Source organism: Gallinula chloropus (assembly GCF_964237585.1).
Source record: "Gallinula chloropus genome assembly, chromosome: 9".
Classification (NCBI taxonomy): Eukaryota; Metazoa; Chordata; class Aves; order Gruiformes; family Rallidae; genus Gallinula; species Gallinula chloropus.
In genome coordinates, this window is record NC_140094.1 from 4,077,273 (window position 1) to 4,101,834 (window position 24,562).

Here is a 24,562-nt window from a genome sequence, read left to right on the forward strand (position 1 = left end):
TGAGACCTGCAGAGCTGAGAGCAGCATGTGGTGCCTCAGCAAAGTGCTGCCCTCCCAGCATCACCCCATACACACAGCCCCAGGCATTCTGCTACTTACCCACACGCTCCTGCAGCCCAAGGTTGGGCCAGCACATCCCAATCCAGAAACCCCAGGGTTTGAGTTAAACCCAGCTCCACCAGCTTCATCCCATGTGGGCAGAGTCCCACGTGTGCTGCTGGGTGGCTCTGAGAAACATCTCTGAATGGCTTTGGGAAACAGGCTGGTGCCTGCTCAGCCTGAACTCATGGCACTTTGCCCCAAGACCCTGGGCAGAACGTAGGTAGGGTGAGGAGCCAGCACCCTCCTTCTCCTGGAAACACGCTGGGCTTCCCTTGTGCCAGCTCGTTAGCACTGGGAGCCTTCCCTGGGTGTGCTTAGGGCCTTACTGGTGTTTGCATTGGCTTCCCTCCGCGGCATCAGCGGCCTTTGATCAGGGCTAATTCCTGCTTGTTTAACTAACGCTCTGCAGGGCTGGGCTGCAGCTCTCCTGGGCTGTGATTGAGGTTAAATAAAGCTGAGTGAAGTGTTAAACCATCTTCATGCTCCTGGAGTTGGGTCTCGGTCACCTGGGGACTTCACAGCACCGGTGGCAGGATGCCAGCCCCGCTCCCGTTACGGAGTCCAACACTCTGGTGCACTGGGAAATGGGGTAAACAGGAGGAAGTTCCACCTGTACTGGTGATGTAGAGTGGAGGGGGACACACACACACAGAGACAGATTTCGTCCCAGGCACAGCCCCCCCAGGCTGTGTGTCCTACCAGACCCAGCAGGGGGGATGTCCCACAGTGAGACCTCATGTGGGAGGTCACTTCAGGAGCTCCAAGGAGCACAAAGAGGCTGAGCCATGGGATCAGCTGTAGCCCTTTAGGGGTTAAACAGCCCCCCCAGGACCACCAGGAGTAGCTCTGCATTTAGTAACAGGATCTTGCAGTGGCCAGTGCTCCCCCAGCCAGGCTTTCCTGGGCACGGGAGATGGGGCTGGGAGAGCCCCAGGGCTCAGAAGGTAGCCCCAGCTTCCCCCCACTGCCAAATCCCCCTCCCCAGCCATCACACCCCCTTCCACATGATCCATTTTGGCAATTCTGGGCTGGGCTCTGCCAACGTCCCATCCCATTCCAGGGCCAGGCTCCCGGGTAGGTGTTACCTCTTGGGCTGCCACATTTAACAGCTCCGTTCCCCTGAGCAGCACTTTGATCCCCTCTTCTTCTGGCCCCAGAAATTCCCCCTGGGGAAGTCCCAGCCCTGTAAAACCCAGCGTGGACCTGCAGCTCTGCCCCCTGCTGAGGTCACCTCAGCCACCACCACAACGAAGGCTCCTTACAGGAAGCACTGGGCTTGGTTTGAGGCTTCACAGTCTCACCAGCACCAAGATCTCACCTGCAGCCTGGTGAGACCCAGGGGTCTGCACAGCCCCCAAGGTCCCCAACCCCCTTCAAACCCCCCCAGCCCATGATGCCTCATTGAATCACCAGCACTTCAAGCAGGCACATCAGGTGGGTAGCATTTATTGAGGATAGTTCAGTACCGGCCCAAGAAAGGGACTGATCTCCCAGTGCTACAATTAACAGGACTGTAATTAAAGATTAGATTCTGTTATCTGCTACCTCGCGAGTTCACGGCTCACAAACTCAGCAGGAAGGCCCCATGCCCTGGAAAAGGTAGGATTCAGTCACAGTGGTAAAACCTCCAAGTGATGCTGTGTCCCTCCCCTGCCCCTCACCCACACTCCCCTCCATGCCAAAAGTGAGCTGTGCCCTGCCACAGCACCCCTTCCCAGGCAGCCACGTTGGGACAGGGGTCTCTGCAGTCTCCATGGGACATGGGGCAGTTTGCTCACAGACCCTGTGCTCCCTCCTGCCCCATGGGGAGCTGCTGGGGGGGGCATTACACAGCAGGTATGGTCCCTGTGGGCCTCAAGATGATCTCCCAAAAAAACCCAGGCCCTGAGCTGTGGGCCTGAGGTTTGCTGTCAGACAGAGCATGGAGAGAATGCCCTAACATCCATCTTCCCATGGAGATGGGCTGGTCAGGCTTTGTTCCACAGGCTGCTAGTCCCTGAGGGGCTGTGTGATGGGAAGGTGGAGCATTCACATAGAGCTGTCCTGCAGCCCAAGGGCTGCCCCCATGAAGAGCTGTGGCAGGGACAGCTGTGGGGCAGTGCTGGGGGGGGCGGGAAGGTGGAGCACCAGCATCTCCCACGTCCATCTGTGTGAACAAACCCCGCAGCCACGTGAGCAGCTCTGCCCAACACACGCTTCTCCAGGCGTCTGCCGGGGAAGAGCCACCCAAGGTGAGCCCTCAGCTCCATCCCACACAGCAGCATGCTGATTCCAGCCATTCCCACCCCGCTCAGCTACCTGCACCCCCCCCACACACCCATCCCCTGGTGCCTTTCCCCCTCATTGGTGTCTGATTGGCTAAGTGTGTTACCCCACAGCCTGGGCGAGGTGACTGTGCCACCCACAGCCACACATCAGCCTCCCGCGGCCTCATCCTTCGCGTCTCAGGCAGGCGGCGTAACGGGGAGGGAGGGCCGGGCCCCGCGGCGTCTCAGGGGCTGTGGTCAGTGGGGTCACACTTCAGCATGACTTTTACCCCCTCGCCCCTTCTGGTGGTCTCAAAAGCCTCCAGAGCCTTTTCCAGGGGGAAGCGGTGGGTAACCAAGGGCTTGACGTTGATGCGCTTGGATGCCAGGAGAGCGATCGCCACGGGCCACCTGTGAGGGGAAGGGAGAGGGGGAGGTGAGAGGGGTCACCAGGTTCAGAGCCCTGAGGGAAGAGGATGGAAAGGACAGGTTTCATTACAGCCACTTCCTCAGCCCAGGCAACCCCAGGGGAGTTTTGCCCACAGGAACAATCCTGTGGAGAAGGAACCTCACGTGTCAGGCGTGGGACACGGGACAAGCCACCCGTGCTGGGCAGGCCAGATTGGGGGATACAGAGGGACAAAGCAGCTAACTCAGTTCCCAAACTGCCTGCACAGACATGTGTGAAAAGAAGACTAAGGGGGGACCTTATTAATGTTTATCAATATCTGAAGTATGGGATGCAGGGGGAACTGGCCAGCCCCTTTTCAGTGTCTGTGGGGACAGGACAAGGGGCAATGGCTGCAAGTTGGAGCACAGGAAGTTCTGCACCAACATGGGGAAGAACTTTTCCCCAGTGAGGGTGAGGGAGCCCTGGGACAGGCTGCCCAGGGGGTGTGGAGTCTCCTTCTCTGGAGATATTCCAGCCCCATCTGGACAATGACCTGTGTGACCTGTCCCAGGGACCTTGATTTGGAAGGGGGTTGGACCCCATGGGCTCTGGAGGTCCCTTCCAACCCCTACAGCTCTGTGATTCATGATATACCCCTCTCTGAAATCATTGTTGGGATCATCATTCCTCATGGGCAGCTGGTCCCTGCTGGATCCACACAGGACAGATGAGGCCACTTTTGGGGGAGACGTTTCAGACCTGGGGGACAGCTGAAAGAGCAGAAAGCTCCCTGTGAGTGAGTGGGGCAACAGAGCACAAAACAAGCAGGGCTTGGTGAGAGATGCCAATTGGTATCTGGAGAAAGACAAGCTACTAGGAGGCTTGAAAGGAGGAAAGGGAACCCTGGACCATGCTGTGCTGGAGACAGGGAGGTTGGCGACCACCAGCGATGGAGCTTGGGTGACCCATAAGGACGCTGCAGCCGCCTCTTACGCTGGGACCGGGCTGTGTGAAAGGTCCAGCTATGTCTCAGCAGGGACCAGCGCTTCCAGGCAGACTCCTTGGCAGGAGAGTTTTGCACTTTGTCTCTTTGCCTTGTGCTGGGTCTTTCCCTGGGCTGTGTTTCCTGGAAGAACCTGGCCTTGCTTACCCAGTGAGGGTGAGGGAGCCCTGGGACAGGCTGCCCAGGGGGTGTGGAGTCTCCTTCTCTGGAGATACTCCAACCCTGTCGGGACAACGACCTGTGTGACCTGTCCTGGGGATCCTACTTTGGTTGGACCCGATGATCTCTGGAGGTCCCTTCTGATCCCTATGATTCTATGACTCTAAGATTCTATGTCTCATTTTAAGGAGTTTGACTACACCTTGTAAATCCCTCCTGGAAAACAACCTCTGCAGAGCAAGCCACAGGTCCGACCAGAGCAGAAACCAGGCTGAAAGCGTGCGGTGCAGGTCGCAAGCCCTGCCCAGGAGAGCAAGACCGAAGGGAGAAGAGCTGGAGCTTTTCCTGCCCTTGGGGCCAGGGCAGTGCTCAGCACACCAGACCTGCTGCTCTCCCTAAGAGAGCACACACACCTCCCACCTGGCCCCAGGTGTATGTTCAGCTCCAGCAAAGCAATGAATGCTAAACACAGGTCTTGTTGCTGCAGTTTTGCCTGTCTGGGTGCTGGTGGAGGAGGGGGGGCTGCAGGGGCAGCTGCTGCAAGGAGCAGCCAGCAGCTCTCTGCAGCCCCACTGAGCAAACACCGGCTGGCTCCAGGCCGGAGTCGCTGCTGCCCAAGGCCGAGCCCATCAGCCATGGTCACAGCGCCTCTGGAGTCACAGGGAGGAGAAAAACCCACCAGCAGCTGCTCTGTGCCCCAGAGAAGGGAGTAAGAAGGTGTGAGCAGGCACCAAGGGCAGGGAAGGAGGGATGAGGCCCCCCAGGTGCCGGACAGAGAGATGCCCCTGCAGCCCCTGGAGACACCCATGGTGGAGCGGGTGTCCCCCCACAGCCCGTGGAAGAGGATGGGGAGCAGAGATCCCATCTACAGCCCGTGGAGAGACTGACCCACGCCGGGGTGGGATTGCTGGGGGACTTGTGACTCTGTGGGGACCAGGCTGGAGCAATCTGGGCCTGAAGGTCAGCACCCCATGGAAGGGATCCATGCTGAGACAGTCAATGAGGAGATGACTCCCCAACAGAAAGGACTCACACTGGAGAAGTTCATGGAGGACTGTCTGCCATGGGTGGCACCCCACAGTGCAGCAGGGGAAGGGGGTGAGGAATGCCCCCCCGGCTAAAGGGGGAGACACAAGGAGGAGACAAGCCAGTCTCCTCCAAAACACCCCCAGCACCTGGCCTTCCCTTTCTATGGGCACGAGCTGAAGGCCCAAATGTTAATTACCAATGACTCTTCCTCCTGGGCTGCTGGCTTCCAGCAGAGTAAAGGTTTGTTGGGTCTCTCCCTGTCTTTGCCCCAAGCACTGCATGACACAGGAGGAGGGTGGAAAGCAAGAGCTTCTTAAGGACAGGCCTGGAGACGCAGCCGCCCGCCCCGCGCGGGACTCACGTGTTGCAGTAGCGGAATATCCCCCGGATATCCACCTCCCGCACCGCCGCGTTGACGATCGGCACCGTGACCATCTCAGACCCCAGCCCCACCAGCACCAAGGTCCCACCTGAACGAGTGGCCTGGAGAAAGAACCACACACAAACACGTTGTATTCTGTAACCCCCGGTGACCAGAGCCCACCAAGCAGCCTGTCAAACAACGGGGCTCTGTGGCTGGAAGGGGCTGCCCAGGGCCCAGAAGAAGAGCCAGGGAGGAGGATGGACTCCATCAGGAGCCTCTAAGTGTGACATATGCAATGAACAAGGCTCAAAAACCACTGCTGTGTGGCTGTATCTCACTGTCCTCTCTTTGGGAAGTGGTAAAGCAACCTGAGCAACAGATCAGAGAGTTATCTCCACGCTGACTCTGGAGTTGTGCCCCTCAACTTGCTGCCTGACAAGCACCTTCTCTCCTCCACACTGAAATTAAACACCCCAGCAAAAGAACCATCATTCACTGCTGGGTGCTGGGAATACTGGGTGTGGCGCTGGGCTCCCCGGGGCAGGAAGGATGGGGAGCTACTGGAGAGGGAACAACAAAGGGCTATGGAGGTGCTGAGGGGACCAGAATGTCTCTCTGATTAAGAGATTTTGAGGGACTTGGGACTTTTCAGCCTGGAGAAGAGAAGACTGAGGGGGGGAACTTGTCAGTGCTGACAAATCCCTGAGGGGTGGGCTCAGGAGGACGGGCCAGTCTGTGTTCAGTGGTGCCCAGGGACAGGACAAGGGGCCGTGGGCACAAACTGGAGCAGAGGAAGTTCCCCCAACCCTGAGGAGGAACTTCTTTGCTGGGAGGGTGGCAGAGCCCTGGGCCAGGCTGCACAGAGAGGTTGGGGAGTCTCCATCTCTGGGGACATTCCAACCCTGTGATCCTGGATGCAGCCTGCTGGAGGTGACCCTGCTCTGGCAGGGGCTGGGTGATCTCCAGAGGTCCCTGCCAGCCCTGATCATTCGGGGATTCTGTGAAGGGGGAAGCCAATGCAGTGAATGCTGTACCCCAGGGAGAAGGGACAAGTGGTACTCACATAAATGCCAGCCTGGATGCAGGCCTGCACTCCTGTGCACTCCACGGTGATCTCAGGCATGCAGCCAAGCAGACTTTCCACTTTGGAGGCCACCTCCTGTGGGGTCTCATTCTTCACCTGAATGGTGAAATCTGCCCCCACCTCCTTGGCTTTTTGCAGGCGAGAGGCAGATAAATCTGAGGGAAGATCAAACAAGGCAAGAGCTGGAGCATCACATGAAGCAGAAAGGGGAGCAAGAACCTGAACCTGCAATCTGCTTCCTATCCCCATCTGATGTCTCAAGAGAGTCACCTTGTTCAGTGCCCAGCTGCCAGCTAACCCAGGAGAGCAGAGAAGAGCAGGAGAAGATGGAAAGCTCCAGACCAATAGTGCCTTCTCAAGAATTTAAGTGGTCTACAGGGTCCTGGCACTGGAAAAGACATCTGGATTGAAGGAGGAGACAAGATTTCTGAGGCCCAAGATTGAGGGGTGGGCAATGTCTCCTGCCAGAGGTCCTAGGCTTGAAGAGTCAGAAAATCCTGCCTCTGCCAGGGACAACCCTGTCTCAGGACACAGAGCATGCTCACCACACTGCTCATCAGGACACAGCCCTCAAAGAAGTCAAAGATGGGGGTGATGGTGGGGGAACATTAAGGGAAAAGAGGAGGATGAGGCCACTGCTCTGACATGAGCTGCTCTGATTCAGCCTCAGTGCTGGGAGGAAGCCAGAGGACCTGCCCTGCCCATCGTGCAGCAAATGTGATGCTACTGCCAGGGCGGGCGATGGACGTGCCCCCACGGGCTGCAGGAGGGCCTGGGATGCCTGGCATGGGCACACCCACTGAGATGAGCACCCTGGAGATCTGGGGAGGGATTTTCAAGAGGCAAGAACAAAGAGTATTAAGACACAAAGGAGGAAAAGCCAAGGCTGAAGAGGAAGGGCATCATCATGCTGGAAGGCCCAATTTGGCCTCTGGTTCCCATGGCTGCAGGTGACTTGAGTCACCTCTGTCCGTCCTGAGCTCTGAGTGTTGGGGCTCCAGCCACATGTACAGTCATACCTGACACTCAGAGAGCTGCTATTTTTAAGGCACCTGAAGAGAGAAGCAGCACATCTGCCTGGCATGGCTGGTGCCTCCCAAACCTCTATGGTCTTCAAGGAGACCCCAGGAGCTCTGTAACAGAGCTCCCAGCAATGGACCAAGGGCCCCACAAAGTGCCCTGCTGGAAACACTGGTGTGAGGCTGAGACAGAGGGGTTCAGCCCCACTCACTGATTTATTTTATACCATCTCTCAGGAAGAAACACATCCTGGAGCAACACGAGACACTGGCTGTCCACTTCTCAAAGTGGCCACCTAAGCTGTTGTCTGGCAGCAAAACCCCACACAGCTTCTATGAAGGGGGCTGGAGCAGCTCTCCTGTGCAGCCAGGCTGAGAGGGTTGGGCTGGTTCAGCCTGGAGAAGAGGAGGCTCTGGGGGGACCTTACAGCCCCTTCCAGTCCCTGACAGGTGCCTGCAGGAAGCTGGGGAAGAACTGCTCCTGAGGGCAGGGAGTGACAGGATGAGGGGGGGATGGGTTAAACTGGAAAAGGGGAGATTTAGGTTGGGTATTAGGAAAAAGTTCTTCCCTCTGAGGGTGGTGAGACACTGGCCCAGGTTGCCCAGAGAGGTGGGGGAGGCCCCATCCCTGGGGACACTCAGTGTCAGGCTGGATGGGGCTCTGAGCACCCTGCTCTAGTGCAGATGTCCCTGCTCACTGCAGGGTGGCACCAGAGGGGCTCTGAAGGTCCCTGCCCACCTCACACACGCTGTGACCCTGTGATTCCACAGCTGGCCCCTGTGTGGCTGACCTGCCTGGGAAGGAAGTCCCAGGACACAGCAGCAGCCCCATCAGACCCATCAGGACTGCGGTACCACCTTGGCTACACCCGCCCTGCCCAGCCCAGGGTCCCACAGAGCAGCAGGTTACCCAACAATGTCACCACCCTGCTCTGAGGTTCAGGCCCTGAGCAGGATGGAGCTGTTCAGATGGTAAATTCCTGTGGTGGAACCCCACAGGACTCTGGGAAAACGGACCAACCACCCAATCAAAGGGCTGCATCTTGCCTCTCTGATCAGGTATTTTCCACTTCCTGGCCATGGAGCTCATTAAAGTTTGGTTGCCAGGCTGAGAGAAGCCCCTTCCTGGATCTCTGTTCCCACGGAAGTTATCAGATTTCATTTAAGCCTCTTGTGATGGTTTATGAGCCAACTTAACAGGCAAATACTCTTGAGGCTCTCACACTTCCAGAGTTGTTCTTCTCTCACAAAAGAGTTGAACTCTGTCCAATTATTTATCTCCCCTGTCCTTGACTTCCAGGGTTTCTGAAGGCACAGCACCCAGGACTTCAGGTTTAGATAGTACAAGGGAAACAGTTTCCCTTCAGTTGGAATTAGGAAGCTTCACTGTCAGAGCAGTGCTGCCACAGAAATACCCCAACTGCCCCTTCCTTGCTTGGGCACATGGCTGCTCTTTTTACCTGCCCCTAAGGAGAAAAGCAGCTTTTTGGAGGAACACCCATGTCCACAGCAAGGCAGAAGGATGGGAGAAGGCTGCACTAACCATAGACTTCAGGGAAGAGCAGGTGAGGACCTATGTACAAACCCATCTTCTGCACCCAACTTAAGTCCATGAAATACATCAGAAACACAGAGACTCACAGAACAGCCCAGGCTGGCAGGGACCTCTGGAGATCATCCAGTCCCACCCCTGCCAGAGCAGGGTCCCCTTGAGCAGGCTGCACAGGACAGCGCCCAGGATCACAGGGGTCTGGATGTCCCCAGAGATGGAGACTCCCCAACCTCTCTGGGCAGCCTGGCCCAGGGCTCTGCCACCCTCCCAGCAAAGAAGTTCCTCCTCAGGGTTAGGGGAAACTTCCTCTGCTCCAGTTTGTGCCCACGGCCCCTTGTCCTGTCCCTGGGCACCACTGAACATAGACTGACCCGTCCTCCTGAGCCCACCCCTCAGGGATTTGTCAGCACTGACATTCCCCCCTCAGTCTTCTCTTCTCCAGGCTGAAAAGTCCCAGGTCCCTCAGCCTCTCTGCATCAGAGAGATGTTCTGGTCCCCTCAGCACCTCCATAGGCCTTTGTTGTTCCCTCTCCATCCTTCCTGCCCCAGGGAGCCCAGCACTGCACCCAATATTCCAGATGAAACGTGCCCCCAGAAAGGGAGAACACAGGTCTGCCAGGAAGAAAGCACTCCAGGGAGAAGAGCAAAGTTTATCAGAAGCACTGATACTCTTTGTCAGGCAAGCTGCTGTTACCTGGGAGGAGCTTTGATGCACCCAAGTCTTTGGGAGGCAAGGGTTGACCAGTAGTCTCTAGCTACAGCACCAACCATTCCCCAGGAGTCCCAGGGAAGGGACCTTTCCAAAATTCATTGACTCCTGGTGTGCCAAAGAGACTCACTGCAGAAGCTGGAGGAGATGAGTTCTCCCCAGGTCAAGAAAAAGCTCCTCCAGATACTTCTGTGTTTGTCAAAACAAACACAAAGACAAAGGTTGAAAGCCTTAAGTGCTGCACAGACAAAGCTCTGCACAGACAAACACATCATAAAAATTCCAGGCAATGAATTCAAAGTATCTGGTGGTAAAATAAAAGAGGCCCTTTGTGGGCAGACACTCACCTCCCAGGTGTTGGCTCCTAAAGCCAACACAAAAAGCAGTTCCTTGAGAAGGGCAGCAAAATCCCCTGGGGCAAGGAGCCAAACTAAACCCATTTCTTAAGTCACCTCACCTACAAATATTTGACTGGGGCCAGCACCTCCATGGGTGTCTCTGAGCATCTCAGCTAAACACTTCCCACGTGGGAGATGTCTCCAAGTCAGGCTTATTGCCTAGGCCAAGGTGTGAAGAGAAGGAGGAGTCCATTCCATGCAGCTTGCTGACCCCACAAACCATGTACTGAGAACTTCCCTGTGGCCACCTCCATGGATCCCCATGGAATGTGCTACACACACCTGCCTGCCAGTGGTCCTCAGGAAGAGTCTGCAGGCAGAGGCTACAGCAGCTCCACTGGCACAAGGAAGAACACACAGGGGCAGGTCCAGGGATGGGATGGCAGGCTGAACCAGCTGCCTCAGCCCCACCAACCCCTGCCAGCTCACTGAGCCCTTCCCCACCCGAGGAGCAGGCCACCCACCAGCCCCTGCACCAGCTCAGCTCTGCAGCAAGGTTCCTCCTGTGTGATTCAAGGGGCAGAGCTGCTCTTCCTGCTCCAGCAACCACCGTCCCCAAGCGACAGCGTTTCGCAAAACCCCAAAGCCTGGACTGATCATCTCCACCAAGCACACGCCTGCAGGGTGGGGCCAGCAGAGAAAAACCAGCCCTGGTCTCAGCAGCAAGAGGATTTAGGGAGGAGAAGGCAGTAACCTGCCCTGGGTTTTGTCATGGGCTGCTGCTGAAGGATGCTGACGCAAAGGGCAGAGGGTGGGATCTGAACCTTGGCTCTCAAACAGGAGGTGGCTACAGGGTGACAAGGGTTCCAAAATGCACCTGCCCTGAAGTGTTGGAGATGACCTACCAGCCCTCTGAAAGGTCTGTGTTGGCTCTTTGGCCCAAAAATGCTGCAGCAAGCTGTGCTTGTAGTCCATTCACAGCTGTCACTGCTCAGAAGGATCGAAGAGTAGCAGGAACACCACTTTCTCTTTCAACAAGAGAACCTCCTGAGGTTACTCCAGCTCTCAATTCTTCTGGGGAAGCTACACAGAGAAGAGCCTGATCTTTGAGGAGAGGTGGAGGGAGCTGGGCTGGGTTAGGGGTGCAGAGAGGATGGGGGGGGATCAGCACGGCTCTCTGCAACAACCAGGAGGGCAGCTGCAAGGACGAGGGCTGCTCATCTCAGGGGAAACACCCACAAAAGAGCTCGTGAGAGGACCCCAGGAGAAGCTTCTTCATTAGGAGCTTGTGGAGTAGGTACTCAGAGAGGTTTTCCAGGCACAGATCAGAACATGGCTGTGAGCAGCAGTGGACTGTAAACCTCCAAGACACAGTTATGCAGGGAAGGCTCCTTTCTGAAACACAGGGACTCTGGAAAGGCCATTTTGGTCACTGAGGATCATCAGAAGAACATGACCCCCCCCCCACCAGCAAGACAGCAGAGATGAGCATAGCAGAAGAGAACCTGAGAGGGACAACTTGTCTGGACACAGAAAGGGCTGTGGAAACATGTGTCTAGGCCATCACCTAGAACTATGAGAGGAAGGAAAAAGACCTGCTCAGAGCAAACCCCCAAGAACAGCCCCAAAGTGAGCATCAAACACACTGTGCTGCCTGGTCTGCCTGCTGAGGTGAAGCCCAGGAGCAGATATAACCAAGGTCTACAGCACTACAGGGAAGGAGAAAACCAATCCTCAAGACTTGATCCATGAGCCAAAGGCAAAACACAAAGTCAAGGTCAGAAGAGCTCAAAACAGAAAGGAAAATGGTCAGTGACTGGTGGCACTGGGAGCAAGCTTCTGCAACTGGGAGCTTTGTCATACACACGCTCCTCTTCCCAAAAGACCTGCTCCAAGCCTGAGAAAGGTCACTAGGCTTGATCCAAGGACCACCCATCAGCCTTGGGTTTCTTCTTTTTGAAGCTCTGCAGCCACTCCAGCTGCACAACTTGTTCCTGCTGGGAAGCAGAAGTTATTACCCTGGTCAGCTACCCCAGCAGAGAAGCACCAGTTGCAATCTGCACCTTCTTACAGATGCCAGTTAGTGCCAAGATCAAGGTCTTGCCCTGGGGAACAAGGTGTTTGTTAGGATTCCCTCCAAACAGGCATGTTATGACCCCATTCATGAGCAGACCTCCTGTGGTGCCAGGGCTGCCTTCCCCAGCAGTTACCCTGAAGGAATAAGGTGGGACTAGTCAGAGTGTTGTGTTGTGGCACATCCTGAAGGGCCAAAAGAACTTACCTGTGATTACCACAGCAGCTGCACCCATCATCTTAGCAACGAGCACGTTAACGAGGCCAATTGGTCCTGGGTACAAAGGGGAGAATGAGAACATGAAACAAAGGCCAGACAGCACCTGCCAGGGGCTTTGAATGTGCCCAGAGTTTGGCCTGGAGGAGGCTAAAGGAGGCTCTGAGCAGGTTTCCAGGGGGGCAGCTCTGGGATCACAGCATCACCACGATCCCAGTGCAGGGAGCTGGGCTGCTGAGAGAGCAGCTACTGACTCTGCAAGGAAAACAACCCCCAGGGGCTCCTCTGGTCCCTGGAGCTGGCAGGCTCAGCACGCCCCAGGCACACCTGTACCTTGCATGTGGGCTGCTCCAAACACAGCACTGCAGCCCAGCACGGGCAGGGACAGCCTCCAGGTCCCCTTGGCATCCCATAATGCTGCCATGACCCACGCTTACAGCAGAGCCCTGAGGTGCAGCCTGCACCCTGTCCACCCCCCAGCCAAGCCATGACAAGCAGGGACTGAGTGTGTTCACCATACCGGAGCCGGACACGAAGACTTTGCTTCCCAGAGTGACTCCTGCCCTTTTGCAGGCGTGGATTCCCACTGAAAGGGGCTCAATGAGGGCTCCTTCTTCAAAGGTGACATTATCTGGCAGCCTGCAAGAACCAGGCACAAGCAACAGTCACAGGTTTTATGAGGGTGATGACATGACACTCAAAACCCCCCCACGGGTCTAAATCACAGCGGCACAATAGACCCTCAGGCTGGAAAGTGTTTTAGGGGGTTCTATTGCCTCATTCCCTCCTCTGAAGCAGCATCAAGTACTCCTAAACCTAAACCTAAGCCTAAGCACCAAACACAGGGATGCCCAAACTTCCCCTCTCCAGTGCTTGGTTAGCCAACCCTAACACCCCTGTGCCACTGGTTCCCTCTGCAATGAACCCCCTGGGTGTGTACACAGCACCTCAAGGCCCTACCAGGGTGGGACCCATCAGGGGGAGCTCCCAGGTGCCACAGACAACAAAGGCAGCCAGATCCAGGTCTCCTCATCACACCCTGGATGTCCTCTCCAAGTGCTTCAAGTGGGCTGGTCCCAGCATGCACCCTCCTGAGCAGTCAGGGAGAAGGTTTGCAGTGGGGATCAAACACCTTTTGGACAGAGCCAGCACCAGGATGCAGTGAGCATAAGCAGGGGTAAAAAGCAGAGAGGGGGGCAAAACCCTTCCTGAACTGCTGCCAGAAACAGAACCCAGCCCTCCAGAAAGCCACCAGTGTGGGCTTCATGCAGCAGGTACCAGGAGCTGTGTCTGCGTGGAACATCCTTCTGACAGCCCTGGGAAGCCTGGGGTCAGAGCTGAGCCAGGCCAACACCAAGGCACAGGAACATAAACAACATGGGAAGGAAGCTGTGAGAGGTCTATGTGTCCCTCAGGCACCAAAGGGCTTGCCTGAGGGTCTGGGATCACATCTGGGCCTGGGTACTGCCCTGTCAGGGGGAGGGCAGCTTTGTGGAGCGATCCCACCTCCACCAAATTACTCAGAGTACCCAACACCGAGTCTGTCCACCCACAAAGAGGACAGACAACACCTGCCCAAACATCCAAGAGCCCACTGATAAGCCATCATCTCTGCTTGGCAAATGTGTGCTGGTAGAGAGCGTTCATGCCAGGGAAACTGCTCTGCATCAGAGGGCCATGGTGTTGCTGAGCTGAAACCAGAAACACCAGGTCACAAACAGAAAACCCCACCTAGAGTAAGGAACATTTACTCAAATTGGAGAAAAAACCAAAAGCCTGGAAGCAGTTAGAAACCAGCCCCTTCCCCCAGGCAAAACACTTGTGATCTTGTCAGTGGCACAGGGTCTGGCCAGGGAGAAGTTGGTCCCATCCAGACCAGCATCCCATCCTGACAGCAGCTCTTGGGATCTGGTTAGGGAGGACCTTGCTGCACAAGGACTGTCATGAGAAGAGCATCCAAGTGCCTCCTCCTGATTTGATCCCCAATGCTTCCTCTGTAGACACCACCAAGACCATTCCTGCTCATGCAAATACCTGCTCAGAATCACAGAGTCACCAGGTTGGAAAAGCCCTTTAAGCTCATCGAGTCCAACCGTCCCTGTCCTGTGCTGACCCAGATCCCTGAGCACCTCATCTCCCCCCTGTTAAACACACCCAGGGGTGGGGACTCAGCCCCCTCCCTGGGCAGCCTGGGCCACAGCCCCACAACTCTGCCAGGGAAGAGCTTTTCCCTCACATCTGCTCTGACCCTGCCCTCGGGCAGCTTGAGCCCATTGCCCCTTGTCCCATCTCCTGTCCCCTGGCTGAAGACACCAACACCCACCTCTCTGCACCCTCCTGGCAGGGCAGGGGAGGTGGGGAGAAGGTCTCCCCTCAGCCTCCTCTTCTCCAGGCTGAACACCCCCAGCTCCCTCAGCTGCTCCTCAGAGGATTTGCCCTCCAGCCCCTTCCCCAGCCTGGTTGCCCTTCTGTGGACTCACTCCAGGACCTCAATGTCCTTCTGATGGTGAGGGGCCCAGAACTGGACCCAGCACTTGTGGTGCTCAAGCCTCACCAATGTACAGGGGCACAATCCCCTCCCCAGACCTACTGGCCACACTGGTTTTGATACAAGCCAAACTGAGAAAACAATGTCCATGGGTCTCCTGGGGCTTGGACTACTTTCATCTCCTGGGAATAACGTTGCAGAGGCTTTCAGCCTTCTAGCCAATGTGCTGGTGCACTTCAAGCCCTGATTTGCATTCAAGCAAATGTGTCAGCCCAGCCACAATTAAGTATTAAATGAAGATACTTGGGTTTGCTGAACCAGTTATGGAAACAAGTGTGTTAACACTGGCAGCTTAGTGGGGCCACTCAGCATGACACACACAAGAAGAGCAGCTTAGCAGAACGCTGCTTTCTGGTCCTGCTCTGCTCCAAGCAGGAGCAAGGTGTCAGAAGCTGATGTGGTGCTTCCTGAAAAGCAGCAGGAAAGCCAGCTCAGCTCTGAGGATCAGAGAAAGGCCTCCAGGCGCTGTCCTCAGAAGGCAAGGATAGAAAGAAGCCACGAGCAGGGAGCAAGTGGGAAAGGCTAAATAATTAAAGGGTAAGACAGAGGTGACATTCCAGGAAACACTCAAGAAATGCCTGTTTACACCTCACACCAGAGGGGATAAACTCTACCTGCCTGACAAACCCTTCCCACAGTGGCTGCTGTCCAAGCCTTATACAAAGAATCACAGAATCCCAGACTGGTCTGGGTTGGAAGGGACCTCAAGGATCAGAGAGCTGCCCACAGGCAGGGAGACCAACCTCCAGGCCTGGAGCTACACAAGGTTGCCCAGGGCACCCAGTCAACCTGGCCTTGAACACCCCAGGGGATGGGGCACCCACCCCCTCTCTGGGCAGCCCCTTCCAGCCCCTCACCACTCCCTCTGGAAAGAACTTCCCCCAGTATCTCCTCTAGCCCTTCCCTCCTTCAGCTTCACCCCATCCCCCTTGTCCTGCCCCTGTCTGCCCTTTAACAAGCTGATTCCCCTCCTGTGTCTCTGCTCCCTTCAGGGACTGGAAGGCTGCAATGAGGTCCCCCCACAGCCTTCTCTTCTCCAGGCTGACCCAGCCCAGCTCCCTCAGCCTCTCTCCGTAGGGGAGCTGCTCCAGCCCTCTGAGCATCTCCGTGGCTCCTCTGCCCCCTCTCCACCAGTCCCACATCTTTCCTGTACTGGGGCCCCAGCTCTGGACACAGGACTCCAGCAGGGCCAAGAGGCTTCAGCCAACCCCCGCCCAGGGGCACAGAGGACTAACTTGTAGCAGTAGCTGGCGCTGTGCTTGTAGTAGCGGCACAGGTTCCCGTCGTCAGGCGGCGTGGCGCAGAAGAAGATGGTTGGGGACAGGTTGTAGCGCCCGGCCTTGCAGAACTCATCCAGCTCTCGGGGGACGCCGGGCTCGATGGCCACGCGATCACCTGCCAGGGTGGGAGCAGCGCCCGTGTCACGCGGGGAGGAGGTGGGCACACCCCTAGGTGTGAGCAGCACCCACCCGCCCCAGAAGCCAGCCTGACACCCTGGCACAGCAGGACACCTGCTAGCTGAGCAAGGCCAGGCTGCTGCAGCAGCAAGGGAGGGCTGAGCCCAGCCCTGCCTTCACAGCAGCCTCAGGGCAGGTGGAAACTCTTGTCACGAGCAAAACCTCCCCCCAGCTGCCTTCTGCTCAAGCTCAGCAGATGGGAAAGCAGCCATCATACAGCCACCAGACTTCTCCAGAATCTCTAGTAACTGGAAGAGGAGGAAATAATTTGGGAAAAGCAGGCGAGCTCTGCTGGCCACCACCAAAGGGCTGGTTCTTGGGAAGAGGGATGGGTCTTGGGAAGAGGGCTGACAGTGCAGAACCACACCCAGGAGGGTTCCTTATCAAGGAGCAGGGCCACCTCGATGCTCTGATGGAGTGGGCCAGACTCCTGGAAGGACACATGGTGCAGGACAAAGAGTAATTATTTAATTGCAATCATGGGGGAGGGTGGAATAAAGAAAACAACTGTGTGATTGCAGCACAGCTTCTAAGTACACCAGAGACAGCAGAGGACACCAGTCAATGCCAAACCTGTGAGAAAAGCTCTCAACCCACAGGCTTTCAGTCAGGCAGGAGGATGGATCGAGGTCCAGCCTGCTGCACTGCCTGTGGTACAGCCAATGGAGGATATCTGGGGGTGGGAGGAGCAGGAAAAGCACGTGCCTGATGTTCTCCCAGCCTCCCATTGTACTCAGCAGTGGGGGCTCCTAAGGTGCATACAGTTTCTTGGTATTTAGTAACCCTCAGCAGCTTCTCCCCCAGCTTCTTCCACATAAGCTTTCAGCATCCACATCCTCTCCCAAGGAGACCTGCAGCTGCTCTTAGGGGGCTGCTGCACCTGGCTCCCACCGTGCCTTGCTCCTTGCATTGGAGGAACCAGAGAACAGGCCACCTTTCCAAGCCCTCTCCCTGCTCTCCAGGAGTCTTCTGTGTCACATATCCTTGAGTTTCTCCAGCTCCTAGCTCAAGTCATTCAGCACGGAGATGCTGCTACACATCTCATCATCTCCTTGTCCTCCCTTGAAACTTCTCCATGTCTTTGATGTCCCTTTGGAAAGGAGGAGACCAGAACTGCATGCAGAGCTCCAGACACACCACAATGTGACCTGATGGAGTCTCTGTCCCTTTCACAGAATCACAAGGTTGGAAAAGACCTTTAAGATCATCAAGTCCAACCTTTCCCATCCTATGCTAACCCATATCCCTAACACTGATTTGCATTTTCCACCACTACCGAGCCAGTGTTCCCATGCATTGAGCCAGAAGCCTCCCCCTTCAGCAGTAGTGCTCACACCATATCATTCTGGATATCAAGCTGGTTTTGTTTCTTCCACTGTAGAAACCACTTTACCTGCAGTGAATTTCACCTGCATCTTACTGCCACCCCTGAGGTCTCCCTGCAACCCTTGCTAGCTCTCCCATGTCCTCACCACCCTGCCTAGGTTGCAATCATCAGCAAACTCTGCAAAATTCACTGCTCAGCCTATTTTCTAGGCCACTCCTGAGCACAGAGAGCTGCAGGGATCCCACCACGGGGCCTGGGGCAGTTGCTCCAGTGACCTCTGCACAGCAGGAGGCCGCTTGCTCCTTTGAGAACACGCAGAGCGAAGGAACATTAACAGTGGGTTTGTGGGTGAGTGAGATGTACATGGCCTATGGAGCTTCATCTGGCTCCTTGTAGCAGCATTAAAATAAAGCCAGGCCAGCTCAAGACACCCCAGGACAGAACATACCTGAGAAACCCCCTCAGCAGAGTGTTCTCTTTGAGGGAGAACATCACCCCGTGCGCTTCAGAGCTCCGACTATCAGGATGGATTCACCACAGCTTTTTATCCACACCTCCTCAGGAGCTCGTTAGCAGGAAAACAAAACCCAGAGAGAGTTTTGGTTCCAGTTACCTGGCTTCAGATGAGTCACTCCTGATCCCACTTTGAGGACGGTCCCTGAAGCTTCATGCCCCAGCACCATGGGGTCCTTCACAACGAAGTCCCCGATGCGGCCGTGCTGCCAGTAGTGGACGTCGGAGCCGCAGATCCCGACAGAATGCATCCGCAGGAGGACTTCTGCCAGGAAAAGAAAGGCTCCTGATAGGAAAACTGACTTTCTCAGGCACAGGGAGAGCCATGCTCACTCTGGCCAGGCCAAGCCAGCAGTGAAACACCCAAAATCTCTACCCTTACTACGTGCACACACAAGGAGGGATGGCATTGTCACGAGGTGCCTGCTGGACTACAAGACTACACAAGGATTCACAACCCAGGAAAGCTCCAAATATGCTAGAGCTCAGTCAACAAAAGCTAGCACAACCTAACAGGGGTGTAACTATTGCTGGGGCAGGAATAAGAAAAGCAAGTCCATTTAATTTTTCCTAAGCTCCGATTTCAGCCCAGGAGAGTTAGTGAATCGAATCCCTATCAGCCCATACACTTAGCCTCTTAATAATTTGTCTTGCAATAAGATCACCTGGCACATCCCAAGGGCAGTTTGATGTGAAATACATGAACTGATGAAACAGGAAGCTAAAAAAGCCAGATGAAGGGGTGCAATCTGTCGCTGCTGCAGCTCTTCAACCAAAAACACGGCATTATCTGCTTCAGCCACACGTTCTTTTGCAGATTACACTTCCTCAGGAAGACTTTATCCCTTTACCATGTCAAGGAGTGACAAAAGGGGACTAGAAAAAACAGAGGAGAGCTTAGCAAAGAAAGCAGACAGCAGCAGACAGAAGCAGACCTACCATTGGGACCTGGTTCTGGGATCGGACGGTTTTCCTGTGAACAAAAAGAAAAGGAGAAAGAAAAAACACATTGAGCTGTTTAGCCATGGGAATACCTTGTGGAGAGCCAGCCCACGTTAGTCCAGGTAAATCCAGAAGTGGATCATGGTTTTGGTGCTGTCTGCTTAACAAGGCACTGCTGTGCAACAAGGAGGGGTATAAATGAGCAGCCCACGCTCCCTCCCTAAGCTCCCCTCCTTTCGCCAGCGCTCCCGTTCCGACTGAGCACCCTGCCAGCTTGTAAATCCACTCTCCCACTTAACCCTGCGGTCATTTCCCCCTTCCCTGCCCAGAGGAGAGCCAGACACTAAACTTTCCTGCCCTGGAACAAGCTCAGCTTGCAGCTGAATCCTTCATCCCACTGGCTGACAGGAAAAACTCCCCTTCCCTAAGGTGGTGAGATTCCAAACCACCTGTGTCTACAGAGCATTAATATCCTGGTGTTTGTGCCTTTACTCTATAATAATGTACAAATTAATGGTAAATGTTACTGCAAACCACACTGAAAGCCACATCCCCTCCTTACAACTGGGCATGACACCTCTCTACTGAATGAACAATACATACAGGCTTGTAAAAGCAGTCACTCTTCCACCCAGAAGATTTACAGGCCTTTTGCCTTCACTGAGCTCCCTCAGCCACCTCAAAAGACAAAGGAATCATCTTCTTGGCTTTTACAACATCAAGGCAGCGTGACACCCACGTAGGACCCACCTCCAGGACCATGTCTCTAAGCAAGACCCCATCCAAGTGGACAGTGTCAAGAAGAGACTCTTCATTCCCACCAGCTGCTCAAAGTTTTGTGTGCCTTAGACACCTTCACCCAAAGCTCAGCAGGCCTCCTGTTCACACAACTCCTCTTCCAAAACCTGCTGCACACACCTCAGTGGCCCCCATGCCTGGTTACTTCTTGCAAGAGCATCTTTGCATAAAGAGGGGCCCAAGATTCCCTGCTGCCCTACTGCAGAGAAGGCAGGGTGCCCCTCCTTGCCTTTTGGAGAGCCCTGCTTGGTGTTTTAGCTAATTAAATGCATTCTCAATCCCAGTGTGTTCCTCAACTCGTACTTTGTGCCAAGAAAAATTCTGGAAACACATTCTCAAAGGGCTGCTCTGTTAAAATCCCTGCAGAACAATCAGCGGGGGCAGTGGGAGGGAGGGACGGCCCAAATTCTGTTGGCTGGAGTGCAAACCAAAGTACAACTCAACCTACTGAAGCTTTCAGTGCTCAGGGACCGTATCTGCATTTTTTCTCCTCACTGGGTTGTTTGTTTTGGCCCACCAAGGACACAGCCCAGAGCTTTGGTTTCTAAAAGTTGATCTGTATGTAGCTCCTCACACAGAAGAGCCCCATATGTAGCCACTCGCATAGAAAACGAAGGGTTTTCTGTGGAAGGTGGCACATAAAGAAGGGATACACTCCATACATGGAACAAATAAACCCTCAAGTGGCAGCAAACATGATTTGGTGGCAACCACCTAAGGTCAAGAGGAGAGTCAACAAAACCAAAGCCAACCCATTCCTGTGTAAGGCAGATCAGCCACTGAAATCACGGTGCCTCTCCCCGTGGGCAACATGTCCACAGAAATCAAGAAGGGTGTGGGAATAATGGGGAAGCTGATGTCACCTAACTTTAGGTATCAATACCTGAGATAACAAGTTCACAGTTCACTGCCTGGACTCCCTACGTGATCATGGGAGCAAAGCAGTGAGTGCCATTCATACAGTGGCAAAGAACCTTTAGAGATGCCTGGGAGGATCACACCCCATGGGGGCTGCCAGGAAGACCAGGGGAACACCGACCTCTGATGTCTCCAGCAGCACAAATATCCCAAGGAAAACTCACACATTGGGGTGTGAGCCAGCCTAGATGGAGCCAGCACCCACTCTCCCGTGCCTCAGACCCCCTCCTACATCACAGAGGTTTAGAAACATGTTCTGGAACTGTTGGAGTGGGTTCAGAGGAGGCCACAAGGATGATTAGAGGGCTGGAGCAGCTCCCCTATGGAGAGAGGCTGAGGGAGCTGGGCTGGTTCAGCCTGGAGAAGAGAAGGCTGCGGGGGGACCTCATTGCAGCCTTCCAGTCCCTGAAGGGAGCAGAGAAACAGGAGGGGAATCAGCTTGTTAAAGGGCAGACAGGGGCAGGACAAGGGGGATGGGGTGAAGCTAAAGGAGGGAAGGTTTAGATTAGATATTAGGGGGGAGTTTTTTACAGAAAGAGTGGTGAGGGGCTGGCACAGGCTGCCCAGAGAGGGGGTGGGTGCCCCGTCCCTGGGGGTGTTCAAGGCCAGGTTGGCTGGGGCCCTGGGCAACCTTGTGTAGCTCCAGGCCTGGAGGTTGGTGTCCCTGCCTGTGGCAGGGGGTTGGAGCTCTGTGACCCTTGGGGTCCCTTCCAACCCAGATTGATTCTCTGAATTAGGAGGCCCACCTCCCTCCTCAGCCACTGCGGCGATGCCTCTTCTTCCCAGCAGCAGCCGGGCTGCACGTGCTTCTAGCAAAACGGTGGCTGTATGGCAGGTGGCTGGGAGCCACGCAGGAGCTGCCCACACAAACACCCCTTGGCCTCTGGTACGTGTCACTTGAGCTGCAAAAAATCAACTCTCTCCCTGACAATCATCCCCCAGAGGAGCCGCTGCAGGTATCCAAAGTCTGAGGCACCCAAAGCCCCCTCCTGCCAGAACTGTTTGTGCAGATTATCGCCTGTCAATGTTTGCCCCACGGTAAGTCTTTCATCCCCCATCCCTGGCACTTGCCAAGCGGGCAAACACAGGAGCCTCCGGCAGCAGCGCGGTGATTCAGCACCCACCGACATCCCAGTGCTCCCAGCCAGGGAAGAGGAATGGCTTCAAAGCACCAAAGGCCCCTCTCCAGGATGGAACTCCAGCACAAGCAGAGGCACCCGCAATACAGCCGCTCCCTTTGAACCCCTGGTCCTCTCCTAAAGCCAGCACATCACCTTCTGTTTCAGCTTCCTGGGAACACCTTTTCCAGTGGGCTCCCAAACAGCACCTGTTCCCCATCCCCTCCTTCCCAAAGAGGGGCTGGGGCTGCCCTCAGCTACCGCCAGCCCCACACGCTCCGGGCTCCCCGCACCCCAATCGCCCCCCCCCTCCCCGGGTCAGCCCCCCGAGCGCGGGGCCAGCCGCCGCCTGTACCTGCTCCCAGCCCGGGGGCAGCGCAGCTCACTGACCCGGCGCCATTCGCGGGGGGACACCCCTACTCGGGTGCCCGGGGACTCGGCCCCGCCGAGCTCCCGGCCCCACGGGACGGCCCGGCCCGGCCCGGCTCCCCACCCCCCTCCCCCGGGCCGCCATCCAGCCCGGCCGCCCCGGACCCGCAGCGCCCGGCGAGCGCGGCCACGCTGCCAGCCCCCTCCTCCCACTCCCCGCCGAGCCGAGCCGCGGAGGCCCCGGGACGACCCGTTCCCCGCCCCCCCCGGCCCGGCCCGGCCCGTACCAGGCGCAGGTCCCCGGCTCGGTGCACCACCACGGCCAGGTTCTGCCCCGCCGCCGCCATGGTTCGGCGCGGTGCGGCGGAGTTCGGTGCGGCGCTCGGGTCCAAGGGCCGGCGGCGGGGCCTCCCGCGGTGGGGCCGCCCCTCTGCCCCCGGCCGCCCCTCCGCGCCAGGCCCGGCGCCGCCCCCGCCGAACGGAGCGGGCAGGCCCAGCCCCCGACCCAGGCCCCGGCCCCAGACCCAGGCTCCGGGCTCCGGACCCAGGCCTCGGCCGTAGGCCCAGGCTCCAGGCCTCGGCCCCAGACCAGACCCGACCCAGGCTCCGGCCCGGCCGAGTCGCCTCTCACAGAGCACCCGGAGCCCGACAGGCTCCAGCGTCGGGCCCCCTTGGCACCAGCCCTGGTACTCGCAGCACCGGGGCAGCAGCCCTGCGTCGGGGCCCAGCGGCTGCCCTCCCTGCACGCCCATCCTAGGCAGGCACAGCTTGGGCAGGGACACAGCGGTCCCGGTGATCAGCGAGCAGCTGCCAGGCCCCGTTCCCTCTCATGCCATGTGTGTCCCCCAGGTGCTAAACAGAGTGGTCCAGTTCCAACACAGAGCAGCCCGGTTCCATCATGGAGCAGCCCGGTTCCATCATGGAGCAGCCTGGCTCATCATAGAATCATAGAACCATAGAGGTTGGAAGGGACCTCGAGAGATCATCGGGTCCAACCAGCCACGCTGGTGTGAAGCACTTTGGCTAAGGGCTTGTCCAGACCCAACCTGACCCAGCCTTGTTGGAATGCAGATATCTCAGCTGGGGGGAATGGTTGAAGATTTGGGATAAAGCTGAAATTTGCAGGGGACTCAGGGCTCAGGGGGTAAGAGGCTTTTCTGCCCGAGAGACTTGGCTAATGGAGCCTGCAAAGATCTCAAGAAGGTTCTCCTCTCCAGTGCTCCCTAAGGGCATGCTGAAGCAGAAAGCTTGACTTCCTTGGAAAAATAGAAACTGTCAGGCAGAGTTTCCAGAAGCAGCTAAAAATAGCCCGTGCTTCTAGTATTACTGCTTCCTCCTGTTTGCATGAATCCATGACTCTGCTTTCCTTCTCGCAAAAACACTTCACCTTCCAGGCAGACAGGGCCCGATGCATTTCTTTTCTCCCTATCAGGGTCATTCACTCTAATGCTTACCTGAGGCAGAGTCAGCATCAAATTAGCGGCCGTGAGCCACCCCTGTGGTTACTCTAAGGGCAGGGGAAGGAGCACATGTGCGAGGGCAGCTGTGATGAAATGCCTTACTCAGTGTTTACACAGCAGCGTGACTCCAGCCGCATCCACTGCCTTGGCAGAGCGGGGATATTTACGTTTCTGCAAATGACAGAAAGATGGGGAACAGCCATCCCTTCCCGGGCACGCTCGTGTCCTCAAGGCAGCTGCTCACGCCTCTCCCTTTTGGGACATAAAAAAGCCTCCAAACTATGACTTGCTCTGCAGATTGTCTGTTGTTCTGTCTGCATCCTAGCTTGGACGTCATCCTGAAATCCCAAACGCCTCTAGCCACAAACCTGAAGGCACACAGGAGGCATTGTGCTTAGGGGTCAGCTGGGAACTTGTAACCAATACACGACCTTTGGACTGCAGTTGGCTTTTCCACCAGCAACACTAAGTCTCTTCCTCAATATTGCTGGTCAGATAAAAGCCTGGAGGAGTGGGATTGCCTGGAGTTAAGCATATCTGAGAAGCTGGTCATTCCCATGCTGGTCATTTCCATGAGTTTCACTATCTCAGTGTTTGCCCCAGATAATTTCTCTCTAGGTGAAACTGCCTGTTTCTTGGGGCACAGTGTCAGACTTCCATTGCAAACCCCGTGCTGGCTCCTTGCAGCCCACACTGAGATACCCTCTGCGTGCATCAAACCAACAGCAGGGGCGCTGGGCAAGCAAAAAGCAACAGAATTGGTTGTTCCCATTGCCACGGGCTTTGTCTCACTGCAGAAGTGGCTCCTGTGCTGCTCTGATGTGCT

At 56.1% G+C, this 24,562-nt stretch overlaps 1 protein-coding gene across 1 annotated transcript; it reads right to left on the reverse strand.

Annotated features, from left to right (window-relative positions):
• Positions 1–1,532: 1,532 nt before the first annotated feature.
• On the reverse strand, positions 1,533–22,637 carry SORD (sorbitol dehydrogenase). The gene is made up of 9 exons (XM_084268175.1): positions 22,564–22,637; positions 19,071–19,104; positions 18,232–18,396; positions 16,070–16,229; positions 12,807–12,925; positions 12,278–12,343; positions 6,358–6,533; positions 5,292–5,413; positions 1,533–2,759 (listed from the first exon to the last, which is right to left on the reverse strand). Exons 1-9 carry the CDS (start codon positions 22,621–22,623, stop codon positions 2,594–2,596), a joined length of 1,068 nt encoding a protein of 355 aa, XP_084124301.1. The 5' UTR covers positions 22,624–22,637; the 3' UTR covers positions 1,533–2,593.
• Positions 22,638–24,562: the final 1,925 nt, after the last annotated feature.